The sequence below is a fragment of the Rasamsonia byssochlamydoides genome (genome assembly GCF_041956645.1).
Source record: "Rasamsonia byssochlamydoides strain NRRL 3658 unplaced genomic scaffold VTN77scaffold_3, whole genome shotgun sequence".
Lineage (NCBI taxonomy): Eukaryota > Fungi > Ascomycota > Eurotiomycetes > Eurotiales > Trichocomaceae > Rasamsonia > Rasamsonia byssochlamydoides.
Window position 1 is genome coordinate 500,408 of NW_027192386.1, and position 12,741 is coordinate 513,148.

A 12,741-nucleotide genomic window follows, 5' to 3' on the forward strand; every position below is an offset into this window, starting at 1 on the left:
TGAATTGGCGTTGTGTATGTACATGTACATACATATAACAGAACGCTCACTCGGCATATGAATCGATACTTGTGTTTCCAAGCTCGAGTTGATTGATTTCGTGAAGGATGTGCTCCGTATACTAGTAGTCCTCGGGTGGTGGTACTCGCATATTGGATATAGCGTATTAGACATAATCTCATCAAATTCCAGTAATACAAGTGTCGAAATCAATTGTTATGTACAGTACATAAGTCAGTCCACCAGGGACGCGACTAGAGGACATAAGAGGATCTCTGGATCTGAATCGACAGATTGATATCAAGACTCCCTCCCATCAGAATCAACCCGCCGCGTCACAGCCCGCAAGGTCCCAAACGGCAACACATCACCAATCCTCCTCGCATTCGTGAAGAGCATGCAGAGCCTGTCAACACCACAACCCCAGCCTCCCGTCGGCGGCAACCCCCATTCCAACGCCCGCAGGTAGCTCTCGTCGATCTCGCCCGCCTCGTTGTAGAGCAGCTGCTCCTGGAATTTGCGCCGCTGCTCGAACGGCGAGTTCTCCTCTTCGTACGCGTTGACGTACTCCCGTCCTTCGATGAAGAGCTCGCAGCGAGCGGCCACGCGTTGATTACACGAGGGGTGAGTAAACGACTTGGACAGCGGGGAGAGACACTCTGGGGGGTTGACGATAAAGGTGGGATTCTGGCATTGAGGCTCCAGATACGTAGCGCATAGCTTGTCCATCAGCCGAGGGAGGGATGGATGCTCAGGGAGAGGCAGCGAAAGATCTGCGAACAGTCGCTTTATCTCCTCTAGGGCGTCTGGGGCCGTAAGGTCCGGCAAACGCCGGCCGATCGCCTCTTCGAGAGCTGGAATGAAGTCGATTCGACGGAAAGGAGTCGAGAAGTCCACCTCAGGGTCTTTCAAGACAGATTGTGAATTTTCTTTGAACTGTCGAATATGCTGGGCCATGCCTGAGAGGAGATTCTCCGTCATGGACATAAGTTCGTCAAGATTGGCGTAAGCATAGTAGAATTCACATGTCGTGAACTCTGGATTGTGGGTTTTGTCAAGTCCTACGGTAATTCAGTTCCTGCACTGTGTACACATCTCTGCATCGGATAGTCGTACCTTCATTACGAAACGACGGCCCAATCTCAAAGACTTTGTCAAAACCTCCAACTACCAAACGCTTCAGCCATAGCTCCGGCGCAATCCTCAAGGATAGTTGCTTCTCAGGAAACTCGGTAGCTGAAGTATGGAACGGACGTGCTGTCGCTCCGCCAGCCTCGCCAGCGATAATAGGCGTGTTGACCTCCATGAACGAGCGATCAAGAAAGAATTGACGAATATACTGGATAATCGCCGATCGCACTTTCAGCGTATCTGCCACACGTGGATCGGCGAGAAATTGGACGTGGCGGGGGTAAGGAGAATTCTCGTGCTCGTGTGCATCAACAGGCACGTCATGCAAAGAAGGTGACAGCAGCTTCGGCAGTTCCGTCGCCTGCACGGTCAGCTCCCCTCGTCCTGTGCGATGCGGCTTTCCTGTCACGGCTATATTGGCCTTGTTCAGTTTTTATCCTTAACCAGCGATCTTCCTAGTACAGTACATACAGAAGGCGTCCCCACGACGGAGAAGACGATAGAATTCCCTGAATTTCTCCGGGGTGACATCGGCAAGGATTCGCTGGTTGCACATGACCTGCACTTTCTGGCCATTTTGAACGATATCAAAGAAGATCAATTTGCTTCCGGCAATTCTATAGGAACGTATTCTGCCTACTAGTCTAAGTATGTACAAGAGAAGGCAATGCCCAGAAAAGGTAGACACCTACCGTGGAGTACAACGGTGTCTGTGTCTATCGTCTGATTTGGATCCAGATGCTCATATCGTGACCGAAACTCCAGGCAGCTGACTGTGCGGGAATCCGTTGCTAACCGGGGATACGGTTCAGAACAAGCATTGTGGACTTCCTGTATTCGATCCCTGAACGCCTTCTCTGGCGATGCCTTTGCGCTATTACATCGTATGATACTATGGCGATGGGGGCGGATGAAAGACGGAGAATACGATTGGAAAGGAGCCGCAGCTCGAGAAACAGACGGCCCTGCCCTAGCAGTATGTCGGGGTCAGTAACAGCAGCAGCAAAGCTCATGTCCAAGGAATAAAGAATTAAAATTCAATTGTCAGTGGCAAAATGTAGGCTCCAGGAGCGATCATTCTGCTTGCAAGCAAGCATCATTTGCAGCGGTTCTGGCAAGATGGTTTTCATCACACAAGCAGAAACAGTGAGGTAAAAAAAAAGGACTGCAAACCTACCTCACGAACAGTCCATCCAGACACTTCTGCGATGCCTGCCTTACACCAATTGACAGCATCTGCTTTGATGGGAGATGGATCCGATACTGGTGTGTGCGTAGAATTAAATGAACCTTGATTTCCCTAGCGAGAAAGTCAGAAAACCCTGTCGACTCGAGCTGCGGAGTTGGTCCAAGCTCCGCTCCCGATGGACCTCCGCTGCCGCGTCCGAGATTGCAGACAGGCTTTGATAAAATAATATTATTACTACTGTCTACGTCAAACAACTGTTCCAACAAAGTCAAGGTCTGTTCACGGTGATCAACTATGTCGCAATCGCAAGAACTAACTGTTTAATTTAGGACAACCGAAACCGTCTCTTCCGCTGTTCTCAGTTGAGCTCGATCTCATTGAAATATCCTAGCCAAAATGTCTTTCCTCTTCGGTGGCCGCCCAAAACTCACTTCGGAGCAGAAGATCGCCGCTGCAGAGACGGAGATGGAAATGGTCTCTGATTTGTTTAACCGGTAAGTTCTGTTTTCGCTAGACTGCAGGGGACAGTCCTGCTCTGGTGGCTCTGGTAGAATACTTTGCTAACCATGCGATTTCACCCTTTTAGACTGGTCCAATCTTGCACGCAAAAATGCATCCCTCCAGACTACCGTGAAGGTGATCTCAACAAAGGCGAATCCGTCTGCCTGGATCGCTGCGTCGCCAAGTTCTTCGAGGTCAACATCAAGATCAGCGAGAAGATGCAATCCGAGGCGGCCGGCAAACAGGGCGGCGGTATGGGCTTTGGAATGTAAAAGCACGAATGGTCGGGTTATGTTATTCAACTTCACAAATTCGTCGACAACTATATCCACGTGGGGGATCTGATATCGATGCCATCACCATTATTATTGCAATAATGCAAAGCATGACACAGGAAAGCCGTGTTAAAGTGGCTCGGATCCTGCCGGATACTGTGTTGCTCGATTTCTGGGTTTCTCTTTTTCTCTTTACGATTGGGTTAAATTCTCTCCTCATCAGTGTTTTATTGTTCCTATCTCATGGATTAGCGAGGTCCGTGAAGGCGACCGGTGGCGCATTCCTATCAGAAATGCCGGTAATCGAATATGTACTGTACATTATGCTACTATATACTCAGGAAAAGGAAGATGCAGTTCTCTTGAATGAACTCCCCCAATGCATATCAGACGCGACCGAACTTCCTCCCAACCCAAGATAACCAGGAGGTGTCCTTTTTTCGTTCACCTTGGACTAAATCTTTGATCCTCGTCTCGAGCTCGTCCACATGTCGCTCGAACTCTTCAACGCCTTGTTCGACGTCTTCCACTTTAGACTCTAGAACATTCAGCTCATAGTCGAGTTTGGCCCCTAGCAACTCGACCTTTTTCAAGCCTTCTGTGAGTCGCGAACTCTCATCTCCGAGCAACTGAATCGAGCGCTCCCTGAGGGACTGATATTCTTCGAAGCGTTCTGGGTAGATGAAGCTCAGCTCCTCCTGCAGAGAGTTGGCCTTTCCATGCAGATATTCAACCGAGTCAACCTGCTGCTCCACCCAAGGTACAGTCCTGTCCTTCAATTCCGAAACTCTAGAATCGAAAATCTGCGCATCGGAGAGCAATGCGTCCTCCCGGCGAATTGCACTTTGTAAATTCGTCGTAGAGCCTCTTTTGTCGGATGGGACACGGAAACCTTCCCAAACAAGCACCACTTCCTCCACGGTGCTGAAAGAGAGATGTCGAGGCCAACGCGCGTCGCATGGCTTGGACCGCCCTTCGGGGACTAGCTGCGGAGAGCTTTGTGGACGGCGGAGAGACTTGAATGCCAACCCTTGCAATTGCTCCTGATCACTCGGGGCCTCGGTCGACCGTGACTTGGAGAGCTCAAGGTCGTGGCCGCCCTCTTCTTGTTGAGCGACTTGTGGTTTTGGATCTTCGGGAACTGCGTAGGAGAGCGATATGGGCGTTTCTTCCGAAGGCGACTCCGGTTGGACATGTATCTCCGGAAGGGCAGTGATGGATTTCTGCGATTGAGAAGCCGATGACGGCTTCGAGCGTTCTTCTGCAGGGTTATTCTGGGTATCTTTCTTGCTGTCCGCTCTATGTTCTGCTATTGGGGGTGGTTCTTTTAGGCTTTTGGAAACAGACGTATCGGCTTCACTATCGGCGGCATTGGGGTAGGCAAGGTCGCTTTCTAGGTCAACACCATCTTTATTATGCTTGTGATGATGGTGATGGGAACGGAGACCGGGTAGTCCGACAGCATCTTTGAATCTCCCGAACCCAGCACGAGCGTCTGAAACCTTGCCGGTAAGACTCCTCGAGACTAGCTTTGCTAATTGTTGATCCCTGTCATCGGGCGGCTCTGAATCGCTGGGCCTCCGCGCTCGCTCTAGTTCTTGGTTGGCGCTGGGTTCCAAGTCCGAATGTCGCTTCCGACTCGTCCAGACATAGCCGCCCTGGTCATCCTTCGTAAATACCATATCTTCGGCTCTTGGGGCGCTCTCAAGTCCGTGGGTGGAACCGGTTTTGGGAGGTTTGCCCTGCCATAACCATTTGGATCTTTCTCCAGTGACCAGTTGAGCGAAGCGTTCCAGATCAAGTGTCTCAACATCAGAGATGGCGCCCTTATCTCGACCGCCTACCATACCCATGACCATCTCGCCTCCTTTCCCGCTCAGTTCTGCCACTGTGGACTTCACAGCCCCGGTCCAGCGTTCTGAACTTGCTGCTTTGGCCGTTACGCGATGGAGTCTGTCCAGCGTCTGGCGATCCAGCCTCCGCGTCCGTTCCATCTTCTGTGACTTCTGGAAGCTCCCAATTCCTCGTTTGAGACCGGAAACGTCAAAGACATCCTTGGGGACGGGCGCCCCGAAGGCATGGAGTCGATTGCGAGCACCCATCAACGCGCCTAGCAGTGCGGAAACGGTCGTTGGTCCAAGGATACCGTCACTCGGTTCAATGTTGTAGAGGTCTGTTCCAATGTCCGCCCACCAATCGCTTATCGCCCTCTCTGTCACATCACATAGGAGGCCGTCAACATATTCAGGAGCAAGCTTGCCAAAGATCGTAAGCGCAATCTGGCATTGCTTCACCAGTTCCATCACCGCACTATACAGGGAGACCCGCTCGCTGGTCCGGTAGAGCTGATGAAACTTGGCCTCGACAACGGGGGAAGGAGGTTGCAGCTTCAGTCCCGCTCTCCCTGAGCAACCAAGCCGTTTCAGATTTTCATTGACAATAAAGTCCTCCGTATGCTTTTTGACGTCACCGTCTGGAACCAAAATGACAGTAAGAGCCGAAGGAAAAGCACTCAAGTTGGTCACCATGAGGCTGCCCAGATCCGTGTCTCTCCACGCAGCATGGTATTGCTGTACGGCGTGGAAGTATAGTTTCAATCGCGGCGACCAGGCATTTGTATCGGTCGGGACACTGAGAACTCCTACCACTACTCGATGCGACGGGTCGCCGGTATATGTCGTGATGACAAACGTCGGGTGGACTCTGGAGCAAGCCCATTGCTCGACAATGTATATCTCGTAGCCCTGCAATATCGTCCGTCGATGCAACACCGTGGTCGAGGGATCCTCCTCCAGGTAACGGAACGCAACAGGGTCCGGTAGAACGAGTCTTTGGTGTTGCTTGTGAGCTGACTCTTCAGTGAAACCGCGACCACGAGAAATATGGCCTTCTTCATCACCCACTGGCGGCTTGCCTTGGCCCGGACCAGGCATGGACGAAGATGCCTGAAGGGTTGTGGTCTGTTCAACGGCCACCGCCATGGCGAAGGCTCGATCCCAACGTATGAGGAGCAGAGACTGTTATGGACGTGCTATCTTCAATGCGAGCTCGATCATTTGAGAGTCGTTGCGAGAGAGGACGGAGGGAGAAGCCGGCCCGGATGGGCCTCTTTGGACAGATGTCGAATGAAAGGAATACGAAGCATATCTGGGAGAAAGGAATTGCACTATAAGGCAGGACAATGGGTTCTCATTGCAGGATCCGGCCTTTAATTCACAGATTGGGAGATGAGCCAGCTGGCCGGCGGTGAGGAGTAGACTGTGGTCCGAACTGACGTAGGGAGTCCTAAGCACGACGTCACGCCGGTGGACGGTGTGACAGGCTGCCGGGAAAGCACTCCAGTAATCACTGATGGAACTTATTTTTAAGCACTCAACTCGGGCCGCATTGCCTGCAGACTGCAGTAGACTACAGAAGTCGTTCTGATGATGCTCGCTATCCTGGATGGCGAGTGCCCAGTAGCCTCCGTAGCATGGGTTCTCCACTGTTAGGTACGCCGTCCCTAAGCAATCGCTGGAACTGGGAGCCCGCTACCAAAGGCAAGCCAACCCACCTGCCCCAGGCTCGTGACCGCCACCCTCCAACGACTGGGTGAATGAGGTCGACAGCTCATTCTCCAGTCCCTCCGCTTCATCAGAAGTCCTGTCTGTCCCACCACTCGTCTACTTATGGATTTTCGCACGCCTGGCATCATCGACCACGGTAACTATTCCCTGCCGCTACAAGCATCATGGACCTGGTTCAGAAGGAGCATGAACGGCTCTGGAAGCGTCTGAAGAGCTCCAAGCAGATCAACGATATCCAAGCGACCATCGATCTGCTTCAGGAAGCCCGCAATACTATTGCTGCTGGTACTTCTACCCTTGGAGCTCGAAATCTCCTCTCCCGCTTATTCTTGTGCTGACGCAGTACTCCTAGATCCAACAAAGGCTTCTATCACTTTGGCGAAGCTCCAAAACCCCGTGAAAGCATCCTTCGACGCCACCAACGAGAGTCTAAAGGAAACTCATAGCAGCTTAAACAAGTACACGAAAGCACTGGACAAGGTGAGCGCTGTAGAGGAGACGTCTTCCTGGGATGTTCTATTGACCCCACCGGATTAGTTATTCAAAGATCGTCCTTTACCCAGCACCGAATATGACGCTCTGTCGTCTTCACCCGCCCTCGTCAACCGAGCGATAGCCATGCACCTCTTGCGGGAAGGCCAGTTCTCGGTGGCATCCACGTTTCTGTCAGAGATCTCAAAGAGCGGATATGACACAGGCGATACAGACACTCTGTCACTGGATCAACTTCAGTCGGGAGAAATTCGCAAGCAGTTCGCCACCATGTATCACATTCTACATGAACTGAAGGAGGAGTCGAATTTATTGCCGGCTATACAATGGGCGAGGGAACACAGCGAAGCGTTGGAGGCCAGAGGCAGCAATCTCGAATTCGAGCTTTGTAGGCTCCAGTTTGTCTGGCTGTTTCATGGAGGAAAGGACCAACAGGCATCTATCGCGTCCGGTCGACAGGCCGCCTTGGAGTATGCCAGGAGGGAATTTCATGCTTTCCTTCCTCGACATCTGCGGGAAATCCAGAAGCTCATGGGAGCCATGGCCTTCTGCCCCAATCTCGAGGATTCGCCCTACAGGGCCATATTCAACAATCCAACTGCCTGGACGGATGTTGCACACTCCTTTACCCGAGAGTTCTGCTCGCTTTTGGGGCTCTCTGCGGATTCCCCTCTGTACATCGCAGCCACCGCTGGTGCCATCGCGCTCCCCACCCTTCAGAAGCTGCAAACCATAATGAAGGCCAAGAGAACAGAGTGGACCACACAGAACGAGCTACCGGTAAGCCCTGTTGCCTTCCTTCTAACTAATCCTGTATGCGATAGGGTGATCTCAGCTGACCCTGTCTCTCGTCTCAGGTCGAAATTCCCCTTCCGCCATCGTATCTGTTCCATTCGATTTTTGTATGTCCCGTCTCCAAGGAACAGACTACCGATCAGAATCCGCCGATGATGATGCCATGTGGTCATGTCATTGCGCAAGAGTCCCTCACACGGTTGAGCAAGGGCAGCAAATTCAAATGCCCTTATTGCCCCAATGAGAGCCACCCCAGGGATGCGCGCAAGGTGTTCCTATGACCAAGCTTTTTTTTTCGTTTTATTTATTTTTTTTTGTTTTCATGTGTTTCACCCGGGAGCACTCTCGAGCGGGCGTCGGGTTTGGATCTCCTGGAATTGGACCCATTGGATGGAATCGGAATGGCTGCGAGGCGTTCTATCGTATTGGTGTTATGGGGAATGTTGACTTGTGTGTATAGGGAATTTTATTGCAGAACATCTACTTCATCTCTTATCGAAATCTATCTACATATGTTTGGTATGGTGGACAGCGTTGAGGAACGTGGGGAGTCCAATAATGACGGCCTTTCGTCTATGCTATCATATATTACGAGGAAGATTGAGCTATCTCGATCTGGAATGATTCTGTACATACAGAAATGCAATTTGTCATTATACGTTGTGGTCTGCCGCATCCTGTTACCTTTGCTTCTGTGCGTGACCTCCCGATCTCAGTTCAGATTTAGCCTCTATGAAACAGGGTTACTAATACGGGCAATGCGCCAATCAGATGAGTTTGAAATCTAACTGGAGATGTGTAGAAGGTTACAACTTCCTGGTAGACGATACAGATTATAGCATAGGTAGGATATCGATTCTTATGGTGGTGGGGTGAGTGGCTGCCTGCAGGTGCCGATCATGATCATCCTTGATCCCCTTGTAAGCACTTCTAAGGAGTGTTATCCACGTTGTTGGTCCGTTATCGTGGCAGCATGTAATAATACCTACCTACAGGCTACCTACCTAAGGCAACCGGTACCACGCTGTGAGTTTGACCACGCTGTGAGTTTGAAGCAAGTAGCTCCTTTGCGCTCTCCGCCGCACCGGTTTGTTCAACTGATCAATGACCAGTGGCATTGAGACGGCAGAAAGTGTGTCTGGACCGCTTGTCCCTAATTACTCTCACAGCTACTCCCAGAACAAAGCGTCGAAGCTCTTTCCATGGTCCCAGCTCTCGAGCTCTAAGAATGGAGCAGCGTTTGTTAGTTCCTCGCCAAGCAAAGTCACTAGAAGCAAAATGGTCCGATACCCAGGATCCTTGCAAGTGGCAGCTCCAACTTCGAAGGTGTGCTCCATTAGGTATCCTGCTCCGGCTCTCCGACTGTCCTGTCAACCAGGCTGAGTGATTCATACTCTCACCCACCATGCTGAACCGGGTATCTCCGCTCAGCGGGCGGCTGCTAGGCAAACTCTGCCTGGGACGGCATTGCTTCCGATTCCCCTGTCCCTGTCGATGACTCGATGCGAGGTTGCTGCCAGTGTTCTGATTCGGTCCCGTGACCACGCGTGCATTTGGCGATTGCCCAAAATCACTTAACGCGTGAGACGACGCGTCTCAGCTTGCAGCCTCGAATATTAATCGACAGGGTCGGTTCTTGCCACGGCTCCCTGAGCATATGTACTGTCCGAAAGATGATGCCTGAAGGATCGATGTGCTGCGATATACTTAAAGCCGCCTCTGCTCCCTCGCCCGGTCGGACGATGCTGAGATGTTGCGCCCTGCTTTTCGATCGCCCGTCCTCCTGATGTCTGGTCGGTAGTGGTCCTGAGGCCACAGATCGAGAACACCGAGCAACATAGCCTTGTATAATATATGGAGGGTTGAGATCTTCCACTCTTTCGTCCCGTGCCGGCTCATTCTTGCTGCCAGCATCTGCCAGCTAGTGCAGCCATCCGAAAATGTTCGACAAGAAGACATCCCATGGCCGTTCCGAGAGTTTTCCATCCAAGTATCGTGCCGGGAAATCGACATCTCGTGCGAAGAGGTCATTCAGGGAGCATGCTACCAGTTCATGCCGCTCAGAAAGGGATGACAAGCCAGTCAGTCCTCCTATTGGAAGGTAAGTCGAATCGACACCCCCTACTGAAGAGACAACAATTGATACCCTTGTCGTCAGCACTCTGACTTCTGCCATCGTCACCATCTGCGTTGGGCCTGAACAACGTCTCTTTGCTGCCCACGAAAACGTTCTATGCGTCTCTCCTTTCTTCGCAGCGTGCTGTCGTGGCCAGTTCCTCGAGTCACACAGCAAGCGAATCAACTTGCCCGATGAGCAGCCGGAGGTCCTCTCCTGCGTACTTGAATATCTTTACAAGGGTGACTATTATCCAAGACTCGTACACAACAAGCGACGTAACACCTGGGAGCTGGAAGATGAAGGCATGGATATTGATGGGGAAACCAAGGAGGCCACCATTCTGCACCAGACTGCTGGCACGGTGATCTTGAAAGATACAGCCGTATAGTGAGGTTCTCACCTGAATCGAACCAAGATTTGTTCAAAGGCTCATTAATCCTTGTTTTAATCAGTTGTGCCGCGGAAAAATACAACCTGCCAGAGCTGAAGCGTCTAGCCCTCCGCAAGCAAGGCCTGCAATCCGGTATCCAATGCAGCACCATCCTCTCCAGCGCGAGATACGCATACGCCAATACACCGGACACCGACTCCAAGCTTCGTGCGCATTATCTGGCCTTGATAATCCGCAGCCGGTCTACCTTCAAGCGGAGTGGCACAATGCAGATGGAAATGGAACAAGGGGGTAAACTCTTTTTCGACCTCTTCGTTGCGATGTGTAACCACATGGTTAGTCTTGGAAACCTATGCTGATTACCATTGGCCATTTTCACTAATCATGCTGCTATTCTACGATAGGATGACCTTACCGCCGCCTCCAAATCCCCCTTCTCCCGTTGATCAGTCAATTACCATGACTCTCTCAACTTTGACATCCGTTCTACAGTCGCCACTCTATCAGGTCTGGCACCCCACTCAGTCTACTGTACAAGCTTATTCCTCTCAGATCTGAGATCAAGTTGGCCCTGGTCTGCAAAATTTGTCTCAGCTCACATATACTTCCCCCGTCATTAATATCTTATCTTTTGTACCACTAAATTGTCTACCATCTGTCTGTCTGTCTGAAAGTCTGAAAGTCTGAAAGGAAGGAAGGGCGTCAACTCTGATGCGATATTATGAAATGAACCAACCCCTTCCTCTCACAACTGATGATAATATGAAATTTGATCTCCTTTTTTTGGGGGGGGGGAGGGGGGGGTTCTTATAATGACTTGACTTTTTGTTTTTGTTTTGTACTGGGATGATGAAAAAAAAAAACGAAATTTGTACGAGATCCCCAGAGGGGATCTAACTTCGGGGTTTGGGGCAATTTCTTCTTATTTATCTCTTTTGATTTTTTTTGTTGCTCGTCCTTTTTTTCTTTCTTTACTTTTTTTTTTCTCTTTTTTTTTTCGGTTGACGATATTTTGATACTTCCATGACTGGGCCAGCATGCATGTAATGTACATTACGTGTACGATAATGAACTTTATTTTATCTATCTATCTTCTCTACCATCTCCCAGATTTGAGACCTGCGAAGAAAGTGACTGTTTCTTCTTTTTTTTTTCATCCTTGAACTTGATTTTTATTTATTGTTATACCTCCGCGATGTCTTAAAGGTATTGTTTTGTTTGTATCATTGATCTATTTACTCTATCTAGGTTGTTCATGGGACAAGCCTCGGCCAGAAGAACATTGTATGGAGACTATGTGTACCTAGAATACTTACCAGATCAAAACAAATAGGACATTTTTCTTTTCTTTTCTTTTTTTTTTAAAAAAAAAAAACGGCATCATAAATACCTGGAACAGGTATAAGTAATAACGATTATTTTTTGTGACAGGTCACGTCACACAAGGATCAAAAGATCAAATGATCAAATGATCAAATGAATACTGCAAGAGTCGCGTTGACTCGTGAGACTCGTGACAGATACGCGAACTAATAATAATATAATGAACAGGAACAGTCTCCCAGAGAGAGAGATGAGTGATGATCGCCTAGGCATGGCGAGAGAGAGAGAGAGAACATGAAGTACCCAAGGACCTATCTAATTCGGCGCCATTCATGGCATTGGCAGTTTCTGATCCTAATCTTTCTTGACTCATCTGCCCTAGCTCGGATTATTGTCGGATCTAAATACAAATAATGTAATGTAGGTAGTAATCATAGAAGAATGCCCGGGTGATTTGATGCAGGCATGTATGCTGGTGGCAACAATCTGTGAGACACCACTACCACTACCGCGTCCTCGTCCTCCTCCATGTAGTATGTGGTAACCTCCCTATCGGGTAGATAGATCCTTGCATGCATGGCACTCTGTATGTATGTATGTATGTATGATATGGGTGTAGACTAGGCTAGGCTAAGACGCGGAAAGGAAGGGAGGATAAGGAGGGTAGTGGGCTCAGTCTCAGTCACTATATGACTTGGACTATGACTATGAGTCATCAGCAACCAACCAGAAGTGCCGACTTAGTCAATCAATCAATCAGTATGACACAGACACAGGCACATACACAGACACAGACAACGAGAAGTTGCACAGCACAGGCAACAGAGAAAAGTAAGTAAAGCATAGACCTGAAGGTGGACCCTGCGTGTCGAATTCCATCCCCCAACCCAATCCTCCAGGAGGGTATCCGCCATGTATGTCAAGTTCGAGGCTGGTCCGTGAAATAGTACCTAGGTTCC

At 50.0% G+C, this 12,741-nt stretch overlaps 6 protein-coding genes across 6 annotated transcripts; 4 read left to right on the top strand and 2 right to left on the bottom strand.

The window, feature by feature from the left end:
- Positions 1-300: 300 nt before the first annotated feature.
- On the bottom strand, positions 301-2,367 carry VTN77DRAFT_4242 (uncharacterized protein; the record flags this gene model as incomplete). The annotated part of the gene is made up of 5 exons (XM_069420280.1): positions 301-1,061; positions 1,117-1,542; positions 1,603-1,767; positions 1,824-2,101; positions 2,309-2,367. 5 exons carry the CDS (start codon positions 2,365-2,367, stop codon positions 301-303), a joined length of 1,689 nt encoding a protein of 562 aa, XP_069281913.1.
- Positions 2,368-2,716: 349 nt separating this feature from the next.
- On the top strand, positions 2,717-3,093 carry VTN77DRAFT_4243 (uncharacterized protein; the record flags this gene model as incomplete). The annotated part of the gene is made up of 2 exons (XM_069420281.1): positions 2,717-2,814; positions 2,907-3,093. The coding sequence occupies 2 exons, from the start codon at positions 2,717-2,719 to the stop codon at positions 3,091-3,093; spliced, it is 285 nt and encodes a 94-aa protein (XP_069281914.1).
- A 389-nt stretch (positions 3,094-3,482) lies between these two features.
- Positions 3,483-6,077, bottom strand: VTN77DRAFT_4244 (uncharacterized protein; the record flags this gene model as incomplete). The annotated part of the gene is made up of 1 exon (XM_069420282.1): positions 3,483-6,077. One exon carries the CDS (start codon positions 6,075-6,077, stop codon positions 3,483-3,485), a length of 2,595 nt encoding a protein of 864 aa, XP_069281915.1.
- A 749-nt stretch (positions 6,078-6,826) lies between these two features.
- Positions 6,827-8,230, top strand: VTN77DRAFT_4245 (uncharacterized protein; the record flags this gene model as incomplete). The annotated part of the gene is made up of 4 exons (XM_069420283.1): positions 6,827-6,947; positions 7,015-7,142; positions 7,200-7,934; positions 8,012-8,230. 4 exons carry the CDS (start codon positions 6,827-6,829, stop codon positions 8,228-8,230), a joined length of 1,203 nt encoding a protein of 400 aa, XP_069281916.1.
- A 618-nt stretch (positions 8,231-8,848) lies between these two features.
- Positions 8,849-9,336, top strand: VTN77DRAFT_4246 (uncharacterized protein; the record flags this gene model as incomplete). The annotated part of the gene is made up of 3 exons (XM_069420284.1): positions 8,849-8,869; positions 8,945-8,992; positions 9,187-9,336. The coding sequence occupies 3 exons, from the start codon at positions 8,849-8,851 to the stop codon at positions 9,334-9,336; spliced, it is 219 nt and encodes a 72-aa protein (XP_069281917.1).
- Positions 9,337-9,889: 553 nt separating this feature from the next.
- On the top strand, positions 9,890-10,905 carry VTN77DRAFT_4247 (uncharacterized protein; the record flags this gene model as incomplete). The annotated part of the gene is made up of 4 exons (XM_069420285.1): positions 9,890-10,050; positions 10,108-10,455; positions 10,521-10,794; positions 10,864-10,905. The coding sequence occupies 4 exons, from the start codon at positions 9,890-9,892 to the stop codon at positions 10,903-10,905; spliced, it is 825 nt and encodes a 274-aa protein (XP_069281918.1).
- Positions 10,906-12,741: the final 1,836 nt, after the last annotated feature.